Below are 25377 nucleotides of genomic sequence, written 5' to 3'. Positions count from 1 at the left end.
AGATTTTGTGTTTGTGAGAGAGATACTTGTGTTTCGGGGGGTGGAATGCCTAAAAAAAAAAAAAAAAAAAAAGCTCCAATGCCAAGTAAAACTAAGATCAAATAAAATCTAACTGTTTCACCATCTTCAAATGAAGAGCTGAATGGGACAGACCGATGGAAATAAATTCCCCACCTTCAGCTATTTCAGCATCCCACCACATGAGGGGGCTGTAAATCCACCAAACTCCATGAAAATTAACACACTGATCTCAACCACAAAGCCCTGATTAAAATCTCTCACCTACTCTTGTTGCTCAGAGCCACCATGGGAGCTTTTGATATTTGTTACACCTTTGAATAAATGAGCTCAGAGTGCCAATTCCCGCTTTATTCCTTTATTCTTTCACAGTGCTCACGGAAAATAAACCGCACACCTTAATACCATTTTAAAAGGCAGTTACATTCCATCTTGTGTAAAGTGAAGCCTCATTATATACAAAAACAGGACAGTGTTTGAAGATTGTACCCCTAACCAATTCCTGTGTGCTTTTTAGTCTGATCAATGCACAGTTTAAAAGTTGTATTATAGTCATCACAGCTTGATGCAAGATTTGCTTAAAACATCTCCCAATTTTATTCAATCTTACAAATGGTGAAAAACAAGGAAACTTCATTTACAATGGGTCATCTGTTAAAAACTTCAGTCATTTAGGTACATCTCAGTCATAAAACCAGTAATATCAAAGTCTATACAACGTGCATTACTACAGAGTCTGGAAATGGTGGAATCTAATGGAAAGTGATGAGCACCTATTGTTTTGACAATTAACTAAAACTAGTTCATTCAGGAATGGTATTTGTGTCCACAGGAGCGTTGAGCTTGAGTTGTAAACAACTGCACTGCAAAGACAACATTTAAGACTTGGTTGAGGATTTTCCCTTTAAATATCACAATGTGTCATTCTTGCAGACACAGCTTTAGCTGCTACATCCAATTGCCCAGCACCAAATACTTCAATTAAATAGGTCAAATTCACCAACCTGTCAACACAGTCATGGTTTCATGTAGAAAACATTCACACTCTCATTCGCACACTCACCCACGTCACAAATGCAAACACCAATGAGCAGTGAGGAAGCAGTACCCTCTCCAGTGCACCTTCTGTCCATCACTGCCAAGGACATTGCAGTCATTATGGATGAAATGGTTGTAGAACAGTAAACAAACACAAACAAAAAATAAACAAAAATCCCTGGTTTTAGACAAGTCCTCGCATTCCTTCAGACAGGTTCCTTCTGCTCCTTCGTTCCGGTGTCTTGTTCAGCAGGATTTACTCAGCAGCGGCTGGAGCCTCTGGACTGGTTGCCGTCTCAGGTTCAGCGGGCGAAGCTTCGGCAGGTTTCTCCTCTGCAGCCTCTCCCTCTGCCTTCACCTCCTCCGCCTTTGGCTCCTCGGCTGGGGCCTCCTTGGCTCCCTCCTCCTCGCTGGCTTCAGCCGGCTTGGCCTCCTCGGTGGTGGCCTCCTCTGAGGCAGCTTTCTCTCCTTCAGCCGGGGCTGCCGCTCCCTCTTCTGCTGCCTCTTCGGATTCTTTCTTGGTCTTCTTGAAGGAGAAGCCACTGAGCTTGAAGGAGGGTTTCTTGAAGGAGAAGCGCTTTTTCTTCTGTTTGCTGTCCTCGCTGGTGGAGGGAGTGCCTTCCTCTGGCTTGGCAGAAGCCTCTCCATTTGTGGCGGCTGGTTCTTTTTCACCATTGGTCTCAGCAGCCTCTACTTTCTCCACTGCCTCCTCGGCAGGAGTGCTGCCATTGGCCTGGACATCTGCTTTGTTGGCCTCCTCTGCAGCTGGAGAGGCATCCCCATTGGTTTTGGCATGGCCATTTTCCTAAGATGAAAAAGAAAAGGGAATAAATTTTTACTGATACTGATTTACAATACTGTGCTATTTAAATAAAGACTTAACTCCTGATTGCCCTTAATCACACCACCATGAGGCCTAATACCAACCCACCCATTAACATGTGCAAGCAAGAGTGCCCCCTGCAAAATCTGGCGTGCAGTCATATTTATTCATAATCGTCGAGTAGTGGTAACCAATCGGAAAATAGTCCTAAAACTGCTGCAACATCTGTTACTAGGAGAGTGACGACAGATCAGTGGCTTTCAGCAGTAGGCTAGTCGGTTAGACAACAGTACCACCCGCCTCCACCAGGCGGCGTGACGAGTCGGCTAAGTGGAAAGAACATAGGAATTTTGGGAATTTTTAATGGCCCGGGTTGTAAAACAATATATTTTATTCCCCATGTAGATGCTTTTCCCAGTATCCGACCCTGCTGCTAAGTACATCTGGTGAATTGTGTGACTTGTGCGCACATGGAGCTCAGCCCTTTTCTTGAACCTGGCAACAAAGGCGTGGTGTCGTTTTTTTTAAAATGGCCATGCCACAGTGAGAGCAGCTACAAACGCTGCCACACACCCTTTAATCTCTGGATGAAACCCAGCCACAATGTTTATGTAGCCCACGAGTCCCAGAATCTGTGTGATGGTCACAATGCATTGGAAAAACCATTTGGTCCATTCAGGGATTCACCAAATATTCCCCAAAGGATTACTTGCACCGTCTGACCTCTTTAATGTTCAAAGAAATCATCAATATGTCAATTTAATGAAAGCCTTTCACTATAAAAGCATCACGTGAGATAATGTTTTGTTGCCAGACATTTACGATTTGAACTACAAAGCCTTAAGTGAAAATGGAGCGGCTACATGTGGCCACTTTCCCTGAATGCCGGTGAGCGTGGGGATGCGCTAAATTGAACATGGAGTACGCCATTGACGCAACACATTGCTAAATTGAGGCAAAAAAATCCACTTGGGCAATAAAATTTAAATGCTGATAGTGATCTTTACCTGTCCGTTTGACTTGGCTGCAACTGCCGCGCCTTCTGCTGCCTTCTCTGCAGCCACTTCTTCTTTTCCAGCGGTTTTGGAGATTTGTGCTCCCATGCTTTTTGGTCCAACAAAGGAACCCAACCGATCAAATGAATGAACAAAGACCGCAAGCCTCCCTCTAAAATTCAAGTCAAAGGCTGAGGGCTCCCTCTCAAAGCGAAGCCGAGGAATCAGCGCGAAACCAAGATTACCGCACGGCACGGGCGAGAACTCGCAAAATAGCACAAGATGTAAGCAAAGAAACGCGAATTCTTTCAATTTTTTCTCGTGCAGAATTTGTAAATGGAGAAATTGGCCCCGCCGCAAATGAGATGCGGAGTACAACGCCCAAGTCCACTGATGAATGGGCACTCGGGCTATGACGACAAAGCCAGCGCGTCTCCACCAATCACAAGTCCGCCTGGCGCACCGGGGGTGGGGGGCTGTGGAGAGGGGCGCCGTGGACAATGGGCGAGAAACAAAAACATGGGCTGCAACTTGCCTTTATATCCAGCCAGAAGTGCAGAAACTTGATTTACTGAACAAGAGCAGAGATTTCATACAGTTTTGCACTTTTCAGTTGATTTATCTGTATGCTTGTTTCAAAGAAGGAATAAATATTTGGTCTTAAAACAAACAAACAAACAAACAAAACAATGGATCTCACATAGAGTTGAGTATGTTTACAGATATGCCTCAACATCTACAAAAATAAGCAAAAATAAGTGTTTGTTCATGCAGATATCATTCAACCAAAATATATTTTGGACATTAGAGATTCGTTCTTCTTGTTTACTATTCACAGCATGCCGTATGTCTGCAGGTCCTGTATATCCAATTCAATGTAGTTTGGCCACCAAAAATGAATTCAAATGAAATTACGTGTGAATATAAACATTTTGGCCAACTGTTATACATTTTGAAGCATAACTAAACATAATCTGGAGTCAAATTCTCACATTCTGTGTCTTGTTTTAAATTATCAATGGCCTTCCATTTCTGTCTAGCATTTTCTTAATTTGGAGTTGTTTATCATGCTGTATATCTACTTCTCTATTTATTTTTTATTTATTTTTGGTTACTGCGTAGTCTGTTTAGTGTCTATACATGGCCTACTATTGAGTGTCCATATGTGAAGGACTTTACTAGCAAAGTTTACTTACTTATAAAACTAAATTGCCAGGTTTGGTCAATGAGAAGAGAAGCTCCGATGTCTTTTCTAACTTTTAAATTAATATGCAAGTCCAAAAACAACAGCATTATTGGGACAGCTGACACAGCATTGCTCAGGCGATCCCATTGTTATATCATCAGCCTCCCTCCTCACATATATGTCACCCAGAAAACAAAAGTCTCTGTGAGCTTAACCCCTCTGCCCACAACTTCCCTTATCCCGTCTTGCATAACAGCGTCTTGTCTGCTTGTTGCAGCTGGAGCATCCCAGTGACCTAGATATAATGAGAGTTTATGGCCCGCTGCTGCCTGCTGCCTGCTCCAGCCTGCAGTGCTCTCAGTCCACCAGCAGCCTCAAGTCTCTGCTCTCTGCCATCACTTCATGACCCACATCTCCATGGTTACCGGTCCAAGATGGCTTCAAGGAATACACTGCAGACAGAGGCCTTCAATGTCAATGACTCCTGCTCATGGAGAAGTGCGGGGCCAGACTGAGTTAGAAACCAAGCAGCACACAGACAGACAACAGTTGTGGATTAGGGTGACTTCTTTCACCCACCCTCCTTTTTGGCGGGGTAACTAGGCCACCCTCATTGTTGCAATCTTCTGATTACATGCAAAGCTTTATTAATTATTACGGTGATCTGCCATGAGTTGGTAAACTGGGGGCTTAAGCCTTGTGGCGCACTGAGTGTTTTCATGAGACACGAGGCATGAATCAAGTGTTTGGGTCCCGAATAGGCGGACACAAAGATTTTACCTTAAAACAGGGTGAATGTGTGTTTGTGTATGTGCGTGTGTGGAAACAAAGAGAAAGAGAAAGAGAGAAAGAGAAAGAGAAAGAGAAAGAGAGATTGCACAGCTATTGCAAACTACCCTCATCCCTTTGGAGAAGTGCCAAAAATCAGAAAAAAGGGCATGTCTCGATGAATTATGCTGAAAAAGTTGACTGAATAAATCGACTTTGACATTATTGCAGTAGTGATCTAAGAGTGTTTACGATCCACAACGCCCACCGCCACACACAGGACAGGCGCAGAAGAGCAGAAGTGTTGATCTAAAAACAGTTTGCCTCTTCACCTCTTCAACTCCACCACTCCCACAGGTGGATTTGTCATTGCTGCAACGCTGAGCTTTCATCAAACCCACAGAAATTTAGTTTAAAATGTAGTGGACATCCCAAGGTTTCAGAATATACAGAATATTCTCTACTGAATTTTGTATAAAATGATTCACAAGACATTTAGACATTTTCTATTTGATGTAATGGTGCAGCTGAAAAACAATGGAATCATGGGTTTGAATATTTGGCTCATTATAAGTGTGATGTAGCTTCAGTGAAGTATAATGAGCAGCTATAGGATACTTCATTGTCATACAATATGAAAAAAATGTATAAATGAAATGTTCTAACTTTTAAGGTACTTGATGGAGAGTTTAAGGGAATATCAAAGTTCAAGGAATGATAATAAATGTTTTCTTATTTTAGTGGATTTGGTTCTGCTCAGTAAAGTTTTGTTTTTTTTTGGTTTTTTTTTTCATATATTTTACTCAGATGATTCTTCAGTTTGTTTCAGTGTCCAAACATAACTAATCCTACAAATTGGCCTGAAAAAAAAAAAAAAAAAAAAAAACTGTTTTTCCTGTGGTTCCTTGTCAACCTACTAGGTGAAGTTGGAGTACATGTTTGGTTTTAGCAGTGAAATCTAAGAGTCACAGAGGCCAATATAGTGTTTGTTAATTGTGAACATTCCTGGGCTGGTCAAATCACTGTAAATCAGTTTAAAGCAACAATAATATTTTAAGCTGGATGAGGATTGCGAGCCCCAAGTGGGAAACGTGTGGCATGTGTCCCTGTAACTCCCACTCAGTTTCTGGCTTGTGTTTATACTTTTTTGTCCTTGACAGAGAATAAAACAATGTGTTCCAGTTTCACTCGGTTGTTAGACTGCTCTCAGGTTAGAATAACTACATGGCTCTCACAAAAACAGAACTAATCATTCAAACCTATGACTTCTGGTAGGCTTATATATTTTCTTAATCGCAGGCCTACCCACAAATGACTGTAGGATGATCACAAGGACTGGACTGCATCTTTGGGACTTAACTCTGCAGCTGAACATTCAAAGGTCTAATCCATAAACCAAAGATTAGGCCCAGAGGGAGGACAGCTTGACGGTCCTAGGTGCCTGGCTCATCTGCCTCGTCTGTTTCTTATTGCAAACTCGTCCCCAAATACACTCTCAGAATAAGCATCAGGAAGCAAGATGAGCTCTAATTACTTCAAGAACAGAAAATATGCCACCCTTGTCTGTTTTCCAGTCACTCCAAAGCCCCAAGACAGGGAGGTGTCAGACTACACATTGTAATCTGTGATTGGTGGACGCGGCTGCCAATTAAAGCTGTGGTCCGTGCGGATCCGCATCAACCTTACGCCATCACAGCTGCGTAAAGCCCACCAGAGACGGCGGAATTAAAACCGGATAACACGGTGCTCGGATTTCAGAATAAATGAGCAAACTATTTACTCGAATTAAGCAGTATTTCTGATGTATAGAAGGGAAGTGAGTGGAACTATTCGATCAGGCTTAAATCGACTTTTTTCCACAGCAGCCATTTGACATGACATCGCAGGTAAACACAGGTGTTACTAGCACTAATAATCTAATTAATTAAGATTCACCTCCGTTTAAGCGAAGCAAAGTTTTTCAAGTGAGCCAGCATGAATCAGAACAGGAACCAGAATCAGAAATATGTTATTGCTTATCAAGGGAAAACTGGGTCAGTTGCGGCTGCAAATGCTCAAGAGGAGATCATATTATAAGCATAAGAGAAATTAATAAGCATAGAGAGATATGGAAAAAAAATGCATTTGAAATTTGTGGGAAACTAAATAAATAAATAAATAATATTCCATCCAAAAAAATTTTAAAAAAGGGATTTTTTTCTGTTCCTAAATGACACAGAGCTGTAATTAATGTCATTGGTAGCACCTGTGTTTACCTGCTGTTTCATGTCAAAGTGACTGCTGTGAGAAGTGTCAATGGAGGAACACATCACTTTCATTTTAGTTTTACTACTAATCCATCCCTTACTTCCATCTTGGTACTGTGTCAATAGAGAAGTGTTTATTTTGGGGAGGTGGTTTATTTTGAAAGTGACGTCCGGAAGTCTTGTTTGTTATTGTGGCTGACTTGACGCTGGTCGCCATCGTCATCTGTACGCACGGCGACAGGGGCTCCTGAATCGGCAGGGACGGGTATGCCGCTGTTATTTTCTCTATGCAAAAAAACCCTAACAGAGAGTAGAAAAACATCGGCGAATTCCCCACGATAGTCCTGCTGGAAACCCCCGATGGATTAGTCTGATTCATCTGCGGTAAGCACGTTTATCTCCATTGAATTTCAATTGGTGCACCCGCCTTGTCCCTTGCGCTGTAGACTGCCAGATGAATTCATCTCGGGAGAGGAAAATAACACTTTGTGGGGCGCAACATTCAAGCCAGTGTTTACTCCACATATTGTAGCTGTAGGTTTATCTAATTTGGGGATGACTGAGCCGTGAGCAAGCGGAATAGCCCGGCCGGGGAGAGAGGAGCAGCGGACTCGTAATGTGGATGATGTTTTGCAGTGCTGTGATTCTGGAGAGGGGGCTCTTGTGTTGCAGCAGCAGGGATGGATGCGCTGCAGAATAGCTTCCCCACCGAGGCTGTGCACACACGTAAACGCCACGATGGCTTGCAAACAGCCTCCCGTTGACTCGCTCCAAATAATCGCGATATGCTTTACACTAATTGCGCTGCCGCATTGTTAATTATCCAATTAAAGCTGTACTAATCGGGTTATCTAATGTGTCTGGAGGTGCAGCCATCCATCTTGTGCGAAAGCCACCGTGGATGATATATTATGTGTTGTGGTCGGGCATTAGCCTCAGTTTTATCCACCTTCCATAAGTTAGGCTACTTTATCCAGAGCCGTGTGACGTCTGGACTCAGCGCTATCGTTGGACTTGTTTGTTGCTTTGCATATATGACGCTCCTGGCGTTCAGTCTGCCCTTGGTGTATGAATGACTGCACACTTGGCGTGCGTGATACGTATGAAATTTGAATGAAAAGGATTGAGTTCATTGCATTTTATGTTTCATGAACCATGTAGGCTACATTTACCCTCAGGCCCCTCAGGCCCTATACAGTGAAACCTACTTATCAGAGATATTGGCACATACTTGGGAATTCAGGACAAGGTTACCATGAAATATAGTATGTGTGCAGTGCAATGAAGTGTTAGGCTCATGCAGAGGCAGCTGATTACTGTGCAGCTTTATCTCAATTCTGGATTGAGCAAACTGTGCTACACTGTACTGAACTGTAGTTCTCATCCTTTTGTTTTCAATCTGAAATGATGTTTTTGAAGCATGTCAGAGAAGTGTTTGTTATTGTCTGCAGATACCACTGCTGTAGAGCCTAAGCACTTATAGCCCATGTCTGTGTTTGCACTTTCCATCAACCCCAGCATTATTTAGTTATACCCAAAACCTTCCAACCTCCAATGCTGTAGGCCCACCACATCATAATTTCCAGTGGATTCTTACTTTGACCATTGCCCTCCACTGGCAGAAAATCTGGAAAGAACCGCTTTAAAAACCCCAGCGCAGACCAACATGCAGAATCAGTGAGGAGCCGCTTGACTTCCTGAAGAGAGAGAAAGAGAAAGAGAGAGAGAGGAAGAAAGAAAACTTAGTTCATGATGTTCTGAAATGCTTTTCTCCCGTCTTAAAATGCTTAACTATCAGTCACAGGTCTCACAGAGCGGGCTTACTGATTTACAGTGGGCTCAGTGATTTAACAAAGTCCATGACTCAACATACTCTGCTGTGAACAGTGTGACACCGGCACACAGTTAGCCCTAAACCCACACTTACATATGAAGCTCAGCTGTGGGTTTCTAACTAGCTCTTTTCATTCAGTACATGAAGAATGCTTTGAAAGCCTAACACTGCGTTTCATTGTGTTGATAATCTTGTGGCCCAATGAAATGTGGCCATTGTCTTGTTGTTGATACACTGAATGAACTCACTTGTCCAAGACAAGCAAATATTGTAACTATCCAGAGAATGGTACCCATAAGGAAGAATTTGTGTGTCCGAGCTCTATGGAAAGCAGTAAACACACCAGTGGGCTTCACATTCAAATGGCACCCAACTGAAAACAACCCTTTCAGGGCCAATTCTTTGATTAAATGTATGGTGAGCTGTGTTCTGGAGTTGAACAAGCTCATTGCCAGTGCAGCTTCAGTAGGAGGGGTGTGGGAGGTTTGACCTTGGTTTGTGCCATGTCAATGAACTGAGTGCAAAGGGACCCTGCACTTCAATTTAAAAAGGGCTGCCTTTTTGAAGACTACGTTGAATTGCAAAGCGATTGTGCTCCATAGAGATCTGACGCTCCTCAGGGTTAAATAGTGAAGGCATTCCTCGATGTAAAGCCAAATTAAGCACAATTCCTAAATCAAATTTCAGAGGCTCAAAGCTCGTTGTTTAATATAAAGCTCACCCTTAGCAGCCATGACACGGGACAGAAATAACAATAGTGTCACCTGTTTAATAGCGCCTGTCCCTTGTAACGCACTGAAATTCATTAACACCGACACTCTTTATTCTTTCAAGACCTAGAGGTATGCATTCTGTCTGTGTATCACAGATGAAACAGAACAAATATCTGTTTTCCAAGCCTGACTGCCTGGTTTCAGTTTAATCCATCAGTTACAAAGCGTGACCCTGATATGTTTGTCCTTTTAATTTAGTATATTGATCCCCTGGCTATAATATAGAAGGGAGAATATGTGGTTATGGCTCCCAGAGTTGTGTGTTATTATGGATGATTAAGTCTTATGCCCTTACAGCATCAAAATAAAGCCCTTCATTTAGTGAAATTAATTTGCAGTTGAGCCCAGGGCTTGTGACTGATGTCATCCTAAACCTGTCGAATTACTTTATGTTCAAGTCGTACTGGCACCGCGGCTTAAACTCTCTTACTCCTCACTTCCTGAGGTGAAGAAATCTCGCTGCGGTGTTGACAAATACTATTATCATCAAAGTAACAATAGAGACATCTTGAGCTGATCGGCAGTTTTAATATGATGTTTACCGTGTATCTCCCTTCTGAGAGCCAAGCTTGTCTGCCTGCGTGTGCATTTGCGTGTGAAAGTCAAGTCGTTTCACTCTCTCTCTCTGTCCCTTCATCCCTCCCTCCCTCCGCATCGTGCTGTTAAGTGTAACTTATGACACATTACATAGCGACAGGCTTGTCCCCATTGGACCCTCTTTATCACGCCAGCGTGGTCCGCACGGAGGCAAGTTGCTCATTTGGGTCTGAAAATAGCATGATGAGTGTTCTTGCAGGGCTGAGGTGGTCATGCGATACTCGGGCTGAGCTGTGGAGGGAACGAGCCCCGCGGCTGTGATGCCATCTTTTTTGGGAAAGTTGTGCCTCGGGTCAGGCGCTGAGCAGGCCGACATGACAGTCTGTCGCTCTGCCTGTGTGTGTTTGTCATGGTGGGACGCACAGAGAAGGAGGTTTTGTTTTTTTTTGTCCTGCTTTGATATGGTTCATAGCTTTAGTTCATGTGTGTAACTGAATAATAGAGAATGGGCCTGAATGCAAAATGCTTGGGAAACTCTCTTCCATTGTTTTGTTGTGTATGGCTCATGGTTGTTCTTGTTTCTGTTGTGCAAAACTTTGATAAATCTTAATTACTCTACAATGGAAAGCCTTAACTGGAAGTGTGTGTGTTGATGTCCACAAACGGCTGGTGTTTGTGCTGCTCATCCAGCAACTTCACTTACAGATACCAAGCACTTAGACATTATTCATATGCAAATGTTTATTAATCTTACACACTACCAGCACAACAAAAGGCTACATATAAACAATACGAGATGGCCTAGATTCTGCGCAGCAAAACGGCTGTGGATATTTCAAAGCTATGGTAGTCCCTGGCCTTTTTACTTTACAGCAGAAAGATTTTCATAATCCCCACAGGCAGCGTGATGATGTGAGATCTCCCCTCTATTACTCTATTCCCTCTAGGAATGGATGCAGTGCAATTTCCAGCACTACAGTTAAAGGGACAATCCACTATAAAACAATCCCAATACAGTTGATTGTCTCAGTAAGAGGCCAACAGTGTGGACTTTGTCTTTTAACTCTCGTATGCAAGTGAGTTTTGTCTCACAGTAATGCCTCCAGTTTGAAAGCAGAAAATGTTCACGTAACTTTGGAAAATCACCCTGGCTACCGCTCCAGTGTTAAGTCCGTCTGCTGCGCATTGTCAACAGCTCCAGAAAGTGTGGCTTGATGATATAATGGTTAAGGTTATTGGCTCTCTGCTTTCTACTGAAGCTTATACATACATTTCATCCTGTCTAATTCACTGTTATAGGCTTAACTTGTGTTATAAAGGGGATTTTTTTTTTTTGTTTTAACAATACCTGCTATAATATAGGGTAAAGCAAACACTAGAAGACAGGAGATGCAATTATAAATTACAAGAAAGGTTATTTGATGTCCTGAGGATTACTAGAAAAGCAGTGGTCTTTTATCTCATATTTCAATCCGCGGTCTCAGCTTTGGTCTGGGCTTATACTGTAATGCCACCAGTGTGCTCGCTCACTTCTTCTGGGTATTTTATGGGGTTTTATTGGCAGTAATGAATCACAATAATCTCCCTCTCTCTGCAGTGGCTCCGTTGTTCTGTTAGTTAAGCAATGTGGAGCAAATGAAGATGGGGAGTCACTGCAACAACAGCGTATAGTCCTGAGTTATACAGCTGTTGAACGGGTTATATTTTATTGTGTAGATACCAACAACCCTCTCTGATAGAGCTTGCTTGAGGTTAACTACATCAAAAAAGTTATTAGTTATTATCATTTCACAGTCTTTTATCAGCTCAGACAGCCAAATTTGTAAAAGTCAACATGTATAAGATCATGACTGGCTGACACAAACGCAAAGCAGTTGTTTAGATTTGGTTAATCATCAATCTGAGTATGTTCCTATGATGATCAAGGGTACATGCCGTGCCCTTTTAGTAAGTATTTTGATGTGATATTTTGTTTTAAGTAACATTTTCACTTGGGAGTCTACTAGTGAAGACATTATAGACTTCTCTGTTTCATTACTGTGTCGTTCTCAGCTGTAATTGACAGCAGCAAAAGGACGCGCACAGTTGACGTGTGTCACAATATTCATTTTATCCTCAGTTTCCATGTGATATTACATGCCTTCAAATGTGGAAAATACTTGGTCTATTTGGTCTTCATGGTGTATAGTATAAGTTCCTTGTGCCCTGTTGCAGTGGTCACAGTATGCAGCAAGCGACACATCTGTTTGCACTTTCTCAGTGTAGGCGTTTGAGTCCCTTGGTAGTAAATGTAAAACAGAGCCTGAAGGAATTTGGTCATATACAGTGTAGCTTTCCCTCCAACCACTGAGCTTCAGGGTCATCCTGGAATAGAATTCATTGGGGGGGAAATGGAGTCTCCTGACACAGTATTAAAAATTTCAAATGAATCCCCATGTTTGCTTGCACTATAACCTAAATGAGATCTGCATCAAAGCAATATTGACAAAACAAGTATGAAGAGGATCAGATTTAATGAGACTTTGGGTTCAGAGAGAAAGCGCAGGTTGAAACAGTTTGTTTCTAAATCACTTTTATGTCTGTGCTGCAGCTGATATATTAGCCACATTCAATAATCCTGGCTCTGTGTTTTTTTTTCATCTGTTTCATTCCTCACAAGATGATCATTCTTCTGGATACATTAAACTACTCTGACACAAGTGCGTCAGCGTCTGCGACCGCCCCGCTCCACCAGTCCTGTGGGTCTCACTGAGTCTTTGACAGGGGTCAAGAGCGGTGCGATGGTTTCCCTCCAGGTCCGTCTGCTGAGACGCCAGCACTTGCCCTCAGCAGCACCTCTCTCCATCCGCTGCCACAATGGCTGTAAACAAGTCTGTTTTCAATTACCCATCTTAAAAGTCAGCTGGCTGCTAATGCTGATAGAAGACAACGGTTCTGCCAGTGGTCTCCTCCCGGCCACACCGGCTTCCAGGGCTTAAGGGGGGAAAAAAGCGAGCTGGAATGTGCATTAGGCTAACTGGGTCTTTAAAGATGGTAAAGCTCTTTTAATTGGCAAAGCAGATTGGCTCAGTCATTATAGAGAGTAGTTTATCTTTAGAGAGGCCAAATGCTCCCCGAGTCCCCCTCATGAGATTCAACATAAGGCCAGGCAGTGGTTTGTTGTTAACAGGCTCTCTGTGCATTTTAATTTAGGCACTGTGTTCTGTGAATCTATGGATGGGTGTGTGGCTCCTCGTAAAACAAACAAAAATATCGTGCATGCCAGCTTGCATCTCGTAAACATGACTGTTGTGTGTGTGTGTGTGTGTGTGTGTGTGTGTGTGTGTGTGTGTGTGTGTGTGTGTGTGTGTGTAAAAGTTAAAAAAAAAAAAAAAAAGTGTGTTGGTGCTGTAAAATGGAAAAATAAAGCATAATAAGTAGCGCTGTTAAATTGTTTTATGGCAAGGTGTGCTGGAGGAGAGGATATTCCCAGGACAGAGGAAACATCACATCAGCATACATCAGTGTACCAGATATCGCAGTTTAAAGCAACAGTCAAATTAGCCGCAGAGTGCAGCTTACATCCTCTGTCGCATCACATTCCTCTGGATAATTAGTGGTGGAGTTTTATGTATCATGTTTTATTTCACTCTAACCGAGAGAATTTTCAGAGGGCCCGCCATACCTCTCTGAGGACGCTCTGCAATAATGGAATATTGAATCATAATTTCCCCAATGGGATTGGCTCATAAGCTTTTGTTTTACCTGAGTAGTAATTCCAGTCTCTCTCTCTCTCGCCCACAGACAGTAGAGAATGGGCTGTGTCCAATGTAAGGATAAAGAAGCAGCAAAACTCACTGATGACCGGGAGACCAGCCTAACGCAGAACTCGGGCTACCGCTATGGGGCCGACCCCACGCCGCAGCACTACCCCAGCTTCGGGGTCACCGCAATCCCCAACTACAACAACTTCCACAGCGCAGCCACGCAGGGGGTGACCGTGTTCGGCGGCGTCCACACGTCCTCGCAGTCCGGGACGCTCCGCTCCCGAGGAGGAACAGGTGAGGCTGGCAAACTGTTGGATGCATTCGCGGTCTGTGTGTGATGTGTGTGAGATGTGCAAAAGCAAGACAGCTGCTTAACTAGCTGGTAGCCACTAGGGTTCACTAGGTGTTTGTTTTTTTTTCCAATACAGATATTTTTTAAACTGTAGCCACTGATAGCCAATATATGTGCTGATATTTAAAGCTACAATAATGACAAGTACTGTGGGATGTTTTTTTGTTTGTTTGTTTTTGTTAATTTCAGCTATTGTAGCCATAAATGTGACCTTTTTTTCACAGAAACAAATCACTGGTTTTACAGGCAACTGTTCAGTGCGGTGAGACTCTGCTCAGATATTTTATAATGGGAAACAATCACATTAATAAATACAACATGCCCAGGAAGTAAAATTTCATTGCAACTTTGATTAGCTGTTTTTATGTAGCTGAGGTAATTCCCTGGCCATCATCAAATGTTTCATAAAAGTGTAAAATTGGCTTGATATATTGGCAGTGTAATATATAGATTGAACCCTAGCAGCTACTGTGTTCTGAGTTTGCCAGTTGCTAGTTTATTGTGTGATGGCAAAAATAACTCCATCGAGGTTGCCGTTATCGCCTGGTCCCTTTTTTCCTCCCTGAGATTGTGTTTCTCGTGTTGTGTGTGATGATATTGTGGCGCTGCGATGAATTCATCTTTCCGCACGAGATGAGTGTCCATTGGCTGAAAATTAATGGAAACCAGAGTGACCTAAATTGTTGCCGGTGCTCGGCAATGCACATCTGACAAGCAGAGTGATCAGACGTTGTGCTGAGCAGGGCAGAAGTGGGTAGAGAGATGGGCTGTGCAGTTTCTCACGCAGAGCTCAAACATACGTACATGTAATGCATACATTAACAGAATCTGTTGCTTTGATGTAAGCCAACGCGGGCCTTTTCTGAAGGTAGATCCCAGCATAGATACATGCACTTGTTGTGTGGAGTCAGCATCATCAGTTTTTATGAAGAAGAAATTAGTCCAGGAGGACAGTGCGAAGCAACACTCAAATCTAAGACTGCAGGAGGGAAAAAAATCTCAAAGTAAAGAAAAAGAGGCAGAGCAGAAATCTTGTCTGGTGCCTTTTGATCATACCATCATATTTGCCTCCGTCAGAAGTTACATGTGGCATTTCCTGACATTGTTATGGAAGTATGCTGGGATTTTTGTTGAAGCACTGAAGCTGCAACTGTCCAGGGATGATTCTGGTCAAATCAGAAAATGAAATCGTTTAACAATTTCAGGCCTATCAGGACGTATGGAGACTCCAGGGCCGTTCCAAATCACATCAGATGAATTTGATCGGCCTCTAGAAACTAGACCAACAGCAGCGTTAACTATTTGCTCATCAAAGGATGCTCTTCATTAAGAAAAGTGGGACTTCTTCTGGCTTCTTCTGTGTGTATAATGAAGGAATAAATGAAGAGAAGAAAATGAATTACACAATTACACACTGCCCAATGTGCAACCCATGTGTTAGACAGTTGAACAAACTCAACAATAAAACCACAGTCCAAAACAAATTGTCATACTTTATCCCGACAGTTCGCTTTTAACATTTAGCCACCAGAGCTGATCACCACGCGCAAATTGTCTCCTGCAGGTGTGACTCTGTTTGTGGCTCTGTATGACTACGAAGCCAGGACCGAGGATGACCTCAGCTTCAGAAAGGGAGAGAAGTTCCAGATCCTCAACAGCACGTAAGTGTGAAAGTATCTACATGACAGCATGAAGGGTGGCGGTCCTGTTTTCCCCTCTGGTTCTTGTCTTTCGTGGACTTAAGAGGCGCTGCATTGGGAACGAAAATGGGAGCTGGTCCACCGCTTTCAGACCCAATCTGCCAGACATCAACCAAGCCTTATAAAAAGAGTCTATGTATATGTCAAGTCTGACAGATTTGCTATGTTTCAGTCATTGTTTTCTATCATAATGAATGACAAATTTTGCATCAGAGAAATTGCAAGACCTGGAGGAACACACAGACCTCCACCCGGTCTGTGTTTTGTCAAGGGATTATTCAGTGAAGCACCGATTTCATGTGCAGGGAATAGACTGCACCAAATTTCTCAAACTACTTTTGTCTAGCTCTCTGTCAGTTTTTAGGTGCAGGACACCCACTGAATATGCAGAGCCACTAAATGAGTATTTATTTTTTTTTTATCATTTTTATGCCTGTCTGCGTAATGTGTTGATGTTAACCTCCTGTTTATCCTACCTATATCCTCTATCCATTTCTCTCCCTCTATCTTTCTCTCTCTGTCAGTGAGGGAGACTGGTGGGAGGCTCGCTCTCTCACTACGGGTGGAACTGGTTACATTCCCAGCAATTACGTAGCTCCAGTGGACTCTATCCAAGCTGAGGAGTGAGTAAAAGTTTTGATATGAACACACTTTCACACAGACTTACACACACATACACACACACACACATGCTCCCAATCTCTGTCACTGCAACAAAGTATCTTCATCCGTGATAATATCATAAATATTTGAGCGCTCGTTCCACTCTCTGTTGTCAGATGCTGCCTTTTGCACGAAAGCAAAAAAGACGGCGCATTTTGAAAACACTTGAACCAATTTTTTTCAACAGCACAGTTTGATGATTCCTCTCTCTCTCTCCCTGCAGCTGGTATTTTGGTAAACTAGGCCGAAAGGACGCAGAGAGGCAACTCCTCTCCAACGGCAACCCCAGAGGAACTTTCCTCATCCGTGAAAGTGAAACAACCAAAGGTACTTTGACAAAAGGAGCTTCTAACATTGTGACAGGCTGATTGCTTTTTAAGCAGTGGGAAACAGACAGAGCTGAGTGTAAATAAATAAAGGGCGGGTAGCACTGCCACTTGAAGTGCATTGTGGCATTACAGGCAGATTAGAAAACCAGCAGAAACATCAATAACCCTGTCCTTCAACATAATGATCAGGCAAACACCATCACGTTACATTCAGTTTAATATCATGTCATTAATGTTACATTTGCCCCATATTCACCTCCCCCTAAATCATGTGCTGTTATACTCATATTAACATGATTAGCATGCACTCACATTGTGCTTATTATGCACTCACTCCATCTTATAATCACTTAGGAGCACCATTTCAATAAAGCTTTGCCAAGTAAAGATTCTGCTTGATGCTTCTTGAATCTGCCCATTTCATTCTTTATCAAATGTGTTGCCTTGTATCTGTGCCAGGGGCCTTCTCCCTCTCCATCCAGGACTGGGATGACGTCAAGGGAGACCATGTCAAACACTATAAGATTCGCAAGCTGGACAGCGGAGGCTACTACATCACCACCAGGGCACAGTTTGAGACGCTCCAGCAGCTAGTGCAGCACTACTCTGGTGAGAAGCTGCCACAGTTGTAGGGAATGTGCAGCTACATCTCGGCCTGGAAGAAATTCTATGTCTTGTGTCGTATGTGCCATATTGATTTCATGCGACTCTAATATGTTTTTTTTTTTGTTTGTTTTTTTAATTCAAACTGTGTGTTCACTCCAGCCCGGGCTGCTGGACTGTGCTGCAGACTGATAGTCCCGTGTCACAAAGGCATGCCACGTCTGGCCGACCTGTCCGTCAAAACCAAAGACGTGTGGGAGATCCCGCGGGAGTCGCTGCAGCTCATCAAACGTCTCGGTAACGGCCAATTCGGAGAGGTCTGGATGGGTACGTATGAGCCATCTTCTGGCACTGACTTGCAAACGGACGGTTGCGAGCGACGTTGCAAAACATCTGTTAGATCATTCAACTGTCCAACACTTTCTAAGTAAATCTTCCCCACACCCAACATTACCCCAAAAAAGAAGAGTCTGTTTTGGGCAATTTTGATCTGGCTACAAAGATCTCCTTCAAAATTATAGCGTATGTGGACTTCATGTCCCTGATTTGAATCGGTTTCACTGGCGTTCATGTTGACCAGATCAAGATGTTTGTGATTGGATACAGGACGTAGAAGGGCTGCTAACCCTGTCAAAACTTGTAGTATGCGGCAAAAAAATATGGAATATGTTTGTTGTGTCTAATTAGGTTTCTGTGACAGGGCTTATTGTAACTCAGTTCAGGCACAGCTTAAATTAGTCCACTTCAGTTCAATGGAGCTTAGTTTATCCAACGTTCGACAGATAAATGGCCCATATGTGCCTGATCTCGGCGTATTAGCAGCCTGTTCCCCAAACATGGCTCAGGTCTAATCCCACAATAGATTGTTTTTAATGGAGATTTCAATTAAAAACAACTGTTGGGGCCATTTCCAGGATTTATCCATGACTATAAAACATGTCCTGTATTATTCAACCCAATCTGATCTGCATGCTATAGCACATAAAAATCAGTTGAAAATTATTTCTTTTGTGTCCTGCATTTAGTAGTTGGTTAGGATAGACTTGATTCAATTTAACGTCAGTTCAGCTTGCAGAATGGCCTGTGCTCGTGAAAAAATAAGCATAGCCAAAACATACTTGTTGTGACTGCTGAATGAAGACACAGCTCGTTCATTTTAACCGCAGTGCTGGCTAACCTTCCAGATTTTTTGTTTTGCCCTTTGCACCAGACTATGTCCTTCTTTGGTTGTCGAGTTGAGTGACTCCAGCCTTTATTTGTACAGTCAGTTAAACAAAAAGAAACATGTCTCTTAGGGCCTGTTACACATAGACTGTGACTTGGAATTAAAAAGGGATATATAAAAAGGGATATATATCCAATTTGGATTTGTGTTACTGGAAATCTCCATCACCCTGGAGAAATGCCAGACTTCTGGCTAACTATCAGTAAATATCCCTCTGCGGTCTTGTTGTCAGGTACGTGGAACGGCACCACCAAAGTGGCCGTGAAGACCCTGAAGCCCGGCACTATGTCGCCCGAGTCCTTCCTGGAGGAGGCGCAGATTATGAAGAAGCTCCGACATGACAAGCTGGTCCAGCTCTACGCCGTGGTGTCAGAGGAGCCCATCTATATTGTCACCGAGTACATGAGCAAAGGTAGCACATGTGAAAACGCACAATGAATATTACATATTGCACACACCCACACAGCCTGTACATAATTTAAGCATCTACATGGACTGTCAGCGGCACATACGCGTTGATGCAAATGCAGCATGTGTGCTGCATTATGCATCCTAATTTAAAGCATGGTGTTAAATCCCATGTGTACATTACTGTAGGAAAGACAGTTCATCACACCATGGCACACTTTTTGCTCAAAAGGTCCTCTTGCTCTAAAACACTGACTTGTTCAGTTACCACGGCGATAACTAACAAATAAATGACAAACTAAGTGTTATGTGTGTGGCAGGAATCCCAGAATTGATGTCATGTTAGCTGCAACATGTTGTTTTCAGTTTTGATCCAGATTTGGGTTGAGCACGGGCACCTGTTGATGTTTTGGCGTTGGTGCTAACAGTAGATCCCAGTTCATTTTATTTATTTTTTTTTGTCTCTTTTCTTTGTTAGGGAGTTTGCTTGACTTCCTAAAGGACGGAGAGGGGCGAGGCCTCAAGCTGCCAAACCTAGTGGACATGGCAGCTCAGGTACGGAGTTGAAATTGATCGCTGTGAATCCAACTAAGACCCCTTGAAGGAGATTTTCTTTCAAGATTATCATCTATAATCCTGTTTATTTGGAGTTCAGTGATGGAATTTTTCAGCCATTTTCAATCTTGATGTTATTCCATTGAACTTAAAACTGCAATCAGCAGCTCCCCACTTTGGCAGCTTTAAATGTCAGCAAGAAGTAACTCGAAACTTTTTTGTTTACTTCAGTATCCAGAAATAATGTAATATAACATCAACAAACTTCTCACAGCACACTTGTGTTTACCAAAACGTTTCAACCACTAATCTGTTTTCTTGATTTTTGTTGTGGCTTCCTGGTCATTGTGAACAAACGTCCTCACTCGACAACCATGGCAGCAGATTCAAACCACAAACACACACATTTGACACCTTTAGGAACCCCCTGCAGTACTTCAACCTTCCTCTGGGGGTACTTGTACCCCTTTTAAGAACCACTGCACCAAAGGATATCACAGGCAAAATATCTAACATCTGTGATATCAGATTTCTCTGGATGGAGCACACACTCACCGCTGTTGGGGAGACATTTTGTGTTTCACTTTGAATTTTGAGTCATCATTTCCTGGTGGTGGAAAAGTCTCAGCCTGTGGGGTCTTAGTTGGTGAGGATGGAGCATTGTTCTCTGTTGACGTCTCACTTTGCATCTGACCCTCATACAATGTATTTCAACATAATAATCTTGCCGTGCAGTTTTATTCACCTTGAAACCTTTGGTCGATATGATGTGCACTGAAAAATAACTCCAAATTTCTTAGGTGGCCGCGGGCATGGCTTATATCGAGAGGATGAACTACATCCACAGAGACCTGCGTTCGGCCAACATCCTGGTTGGAGACAGCCTGGTGTGTAAGATTGCTGACTTCGGTCTGGCCAGGCTGATAGAGGACAACGAATACACAGCAAGACAAGGTACTGCTCACAGTTTTAATCCCATCTGGAAACTGTAGCGTAGCCGCGAGTGTTTCAACAGGGTTTAATCGACGGCTTGTGTGTTGGCTTAGAGTTTCTCGTGACCGTCGTGTTATTGTTGTACATCATCACACATGTCTATTATCTGACTTTAACTGGCTCTCTAGCATGTTCTCAGCTATAGTTGGATGAAGGTTAAAAGCAATAATACTCCCCGTCAACCACAGCTTCTTATAAAAATGTCATCGTCAGAGGAAAGTTTTCGGTTGGGTGTTAAATGACTTGTTCCATGCTGTGAATTCCAAGACAGGCCATACTGTTCATGCACACACACACACACACACACACACACACACACACACACGCTTGTTTTTTTAAGAATTATTTCATCCAGAAAGTACAATAAATGAGTAGGAATTTGTCTGGGAAAAACCCAATGACACCTCACATGTTGACATAAGTACATGTGTGGTTACAAATGGCACAAAAGGGACAGGGTATCACATTTAATGCGAATGCAGGGTATAACATTTAAGACGGAGTAGATGTATCACATCATAAAGCATCCCATCATTATAGATTTTGATGTAATGAAGGGAAATACGCAGGTTTTCCCCTGTGTGAGTTATAATGCAGCCATATACTGCTCCACAAGAGCCTCTCTCTCCCCTCAGTTGGTGAGTTGGCAGATTTAAAGTACAACAGGAGGACTTCCAGACTCTTAGTCATTCTGTCAACATGTTCAACGACTCATTTGTTAATGCTTTAAGTGTTTACTTGTTCAGCCTGGTCCGAGTCCAAACTGCAAGAGAGTGAGAGATAATGGAATTGTTCCTTTTTCCCCAGTGGGATGTTATCATTTCCACATGTCTCTGCTCTGATGAAATCACAGATGTTGGAAAAAAAAAATTACAATGCAGTTGAGACTGACCTACTTACTCCTTTGGTTTCCATAAAGAGGCTATTTTTTGTGGGATTTGCAGCAGGGAAATCAAGTAAAGCATCTTAAACCTCCAGCTGCCGACTTAATCAGCCCGCAAGTTATAACAATTTGAAAAAGACGGGGAAATGTCAAATTGCATTTCTAAATTTGTTTTCAGGTGCCAAGTTTCCCATTAAGTGGACCGCTCCAGAGGCTGCGCTCTATGGGAAGTTCACCATCAAGTCAGACGTGTGGTCGTTTGGCATCCTGCTGACAGAGCTGGTGACCAAGGGCAGAGTGCCCTATCCAGGTGAGAGGCTTTACCTGTGGAGGTTATGTAATCACCTCAATTCCAGTCGATTGCTTCAGTTTGATTACCGTAGAGTGTGTGTATGTAATGGCACTGTAATCATAGTCCTTACCCTTGGACAGTGATTTGATGAAACCAAAAAAAAAGGAAAACAATAGTGTTCTTTAATGTCCGTTCAGTTGTTTATCAGTATACATTATGCAGAGAAATGTTCCCGGCTTATCATGTTTCTCTGTTTTTGTGAGCATATGAAATAATCCTGTGTTCCATTATCTGCCATCCACATCACTTACATATTAAATTTACATTTCAAGCATTTATCTGATGAGTTTTCATATAATAACAGCAAAATAAGATCAAATTCCTGCAGTAAAATGCAACCAGGCGCTTTAGTGTTGTTTGTTTGTTCATGTTTTTAATGTTTTAATAATGCTCATTGTGTGAAAGACAAATTCCCTTTGCGACATTCACAATATTCCTGTGGCTGCAGAAAGGGGAAATTTCAGGAAGAGAAAAATAGTGTAGCTCCTGAAAGAAACTGAAAGGGATTTCTTTTTCTGAGAAGCAGAGTGGGGATAGGCCTGGTGACTTTTCAGCCTTGTGATTTATTCACGCCGTGCTCCTCCCTGTAGGTATGAACAACCGCGAGGTGCTGGAGCAGGTGGAGCGGGGCTACAGGATGCCATGCCCGCAGGACTGCCCCACCTCCCTGCACGAGCTGATGGTCCAGTGCTGGAAGAAAGACCCAGAGGAGAGGCCCACCTTCGAGTACCTACAGGCCTTTTTGGAGGACTACTTCACTGCCACTGAGCCTCAGTACCAGCCAGGGGACAACCTCTGAGCTCCCCCGCTGTCATCTCATATTATTCACACTCTGGCCACCAGAGGGAGCCAGACACCACCGATTCTCTGTCATCCTGTGGCGAGACTCTCGCGCATTATCGACTCATGGACTGACTTGTGACTTCCCTGCCTCATACACACACAGGGACAGCGATGCTACAACAGCGCAAGGCCGACTCACTATCACTCTCACACTTCCAGCTCTCTCTCTCTCTCAGTGCTTTCAAGGCATTGACAACTCCACGGGCGCCGCCTCGATGCACGTCAGAGAGAAGTCAAAGGATATTTCTGGGAGGAGGGCAGGGGATGGGACATGGGGAGGGCGGTGATGACTGAAGAATTGAAAATGCTGTGGATTAAAGAGGTGAATTGTGGAGTGTAACTTGTATGTAGTGTAAATAGAAATTGCTTGTTTACTTATCCCTTTTATTTTATTTTTTATTATTATTATTTTATTTTTTTCATTTTATATTACTTTTGATATTTTGGAAATGTGTGGATTTTTTTTAATCCAAGGTTCAAGGATATTCCAAAATTGCGGCTCGTAGAAAACGTGTGAAGCTCACAGTCGGTAACAAATTGACATACCGTATTTCACCAATTAATCGCCCGGCCGCAAATAGCCGCCTGGTTCTTTTAAACGCCTGGGGTCTGCACCCATTTTGCGTATTAAACTCCCACCCGAATAACCGCCGGGGCGATTATTTGCATTATATTGAGGTAACCCAAAATAAGGCTACTCACATTATTTTTGCAGAAGTAAACAGTTAGCCGCACAATAACTGTGCGGCACTTCCATTTTCTGTCAAAATAAGAGAGCTAGCTAACGTTAGAAAAAAGGGTGTACCGTAATCTTAAATCGACCAACTATAAATATGTTGGATGGTAACTGTCATCACAATAATGGCCTGGTGCAGGTCTGTGCAAAAATAAATAAAGGCCTGCAGCGAATAGCCGCCTGGTTCTTTTAAACGCCTGGGGTCCAAGTTGATTTTGCATATTAAACGCCCGGGTGATTAATTGGGGAAATACGGTAATCGTAGGAATGGTAATAGTTAGACGATGTGGACCATAATATCTCAGAAATTTCTCTGAGAGTCCACCGGCCTTTTTTACAAGGTTAATATAATGACATTGCTATCCTCTTCTCAAGGAACTTAGATGTACTATAGCACCCATTCTTGCCTTTTTATGTTTAGTACTATTCTTATAATGTAAGGGAATGCCTTCATGCTTTCTATACACTAACTAAACGCCTACTGCATCATTGACTCTTCCACCCAACCTGTATGGCATCTGCACTGATATTAAGTGCATCCATTGTATTTGTGCTTAAGCCAATGATTTTTGAATCAGCTTAAAGTAACTTTTAGTTCATAACGGCTTCTCGTGGTTGGAAAGGGGCTCACCCTCCCCCCCACTAACAGCAACCCTTGTTAGGCTGACTGCTTATTATAATGATGATATTTTAAAATGTACGTTGCATTATTGTATGGCAGCAGGCTGTGTAAGAATTATGCTTTGAACATACCGATTGTCTTTTTGCTTCTAAGGACAAACAAACAAACAAACTGCCATTTTCATGACTGGAATGAAGGATGCGTACCTGTATTTGTCCCTCTATAATGTGTATTTGGAAATAACATGTTGTTTATGAGACCAAACATGTTTATTTCATGGTATTTATTTGCTCAGCATTTCTGCCATTCTTGTATGTCTACAAGCATACGTCATCGTTTTGCTAGGGGAGCCTCCAGCTCCGGACAACACGCCGTCATCCTGAAGTACTTCTCTCTCTCTCTCGATGAGATGGTGCATTCCAGGACAATGCACCATTTCTTTGTGTGCATTTATGTTGCTTTCTCGAGCAGGAAAAGTGAACAAAGAATCCTTGGGTTTTGTGTCACTTTTTTTTTTTTTTCACCCTCATTCAGTCGGTATACATGAAATGTTTTTGGTCTCCACATTATTTATTGTCTCTGTCTGTTACTTGTACATGACTGGTTTTGAAATAAACAATCTTGCCATCATCGTCCTCCACCCAACATCAGTGACCCAGTTCAACCAATTATCAGTGAACAATTTTGGGGGGAAAAAAAGTTAAAACTTTCACCAAGGAACAAGCTGTGCAAGAGACTTCCTTTTTCCAACACCAGGCAAAAATGTATTGACAGAAGAGATGAGTCATTATATAAATACAAGCAGCCAATGGGGCTGTACCACTTGAGGTTGTGGTTGTTCCCCGAGGCTAAACATGACACGAAGACAGCAGGAAAACGTAGGATATATGCAAATCACTCTACAGGTGTCAGTTTAACAGTGCACCCAGCACTATGCACACCAGCATGAAGGAGAGTGTGATTCAATACTTCATGCATTTGCACTTCACAGTTTTCATCATGATTTGAATTTTTAGATTTACAACTGAGCATAATAATACAAAACTGCCTGTTTTTTTTGTTGTTTTTTTTGCATAAATAGCTTGAATTTCAAACTCAAGGCTATAGCTGAAAAATCACCCAGTCTTAGGTGACTTTTGCATGAAACAT

At 42.6% G+C, this 25377-nt stretch overlaps 2 protein-coding genes across 2 annotated transcripts; one reads left to right on the top strand and one right to left on the bottom strand.

The window, feature by feature from the left end:
- Positions 1-363: 363 nt before the first annotated feature.
- marcksb (myristoylated alanine-rich protein kinase C substrate b) lies at positions 364-3275 on the bottom strand. Its single transcript, XM_030045237.1, has 2 exons — positions 2887-3275; positions 364-1861 (listed from the first exon to the last, which is right to left on the bottom strand). Exons 1-2 carry the CDS (start codon positions 2980-2982, stop codon positions 1313-1315), a joined length of 645 nt encoding a protein of 214 aa, XP_029901097.1. The 5' UTR covers positions 2983-3275; the 3' UTR covers positions 364-1312.
- Positions 3276-7198: 3923 nt separating this feature from the next.
- fyna (FYN proto-oncogene, Src family tyrosine kinase a) lies at positions 7199-23513 on the top strand. The gene is made up of 12 exons (XM_030044811.1): positions 7199-7458; positions 14002-14258; positions 15881-15977; positions 16541-16639; positions 16903-17006; positions 17468-17617; positions 17774-17938; positions 19069-19248; positions 19723-19799; positions 20600-20753; positions 21854-21985; positions 22618-23513. Exons 2-12 carry the CDS (start codon positions 14012-14014, stop codon positions 22824-22826), a joined length of 1614 nt encoding a protein of 537 aa, XP_029900671.1. The 5' UTR covers positions 7199-7458; positions 14002-14011; the 3' UTR covers positions 22827-23513.
- The last annotated feature ends 1864 nt before the right edge of the window (positions 23514-25377 follow it).

This window comes from Myripristis murdjan, chromosome 22 (assembly GCF_902150065.1).
Source record: "Myripristis murdjan chromosome 22, fMyrMur1.1, whole genome shotgun sequence".
Lineage (NCBI taxonomy): Eukaryota > Metazoa > Chordata > Actinopteri > Holocentriformes > Holocentridae > Myripristis > Myripristis murdjan.
This window is presented reverse-complemented; position numbering and strand designations above follow the sequence as displayed.

What these genes read in the sequence shown, in the direction of transcription:
- fyna (XM_030044811.1), top strand. Translation starts at nt 14,012, where the DNA reads ATGGGCTGTGTCCAATGTAAGGATAAAGAAGCAGCAAAACTCACTGAT. An exon ending in TTCCAGATCCTCAACAGCAC is followed by an intron (nt 15,978 to 16,540) that starts GTAAGTGTGAAA and finishes TCTCTCTGTCAG; the next exon opens with TGAGGGAGACTGGTGGGAGG. An exon ending in TGAAAGTGAAACAACCAAAG is followed by an intron (nt 17,007 to 17,467) that starts GTACTTTGACAA and finishes TATCTGTGCCAG; the next exon opens with GGGCCTTCTCCCTCTCCATC.
- marcksb (XM_030045237.1), bottom strand. Translation starts at nt 2,982, where the DNA reads ATGGGAGCACAAATCTCCAAAACCGCTGGAAAAGAAGAAGTGGCTGCA. An exon ending in CAGCCAAGTCAAACGGACAG is followed by an intron (nt 1,862 to 2,886) that starts GTAAAGATCACT and finishes TTTTCATCTTAG; the next exon opens with GAAAATGGCCATGCCAAAAC.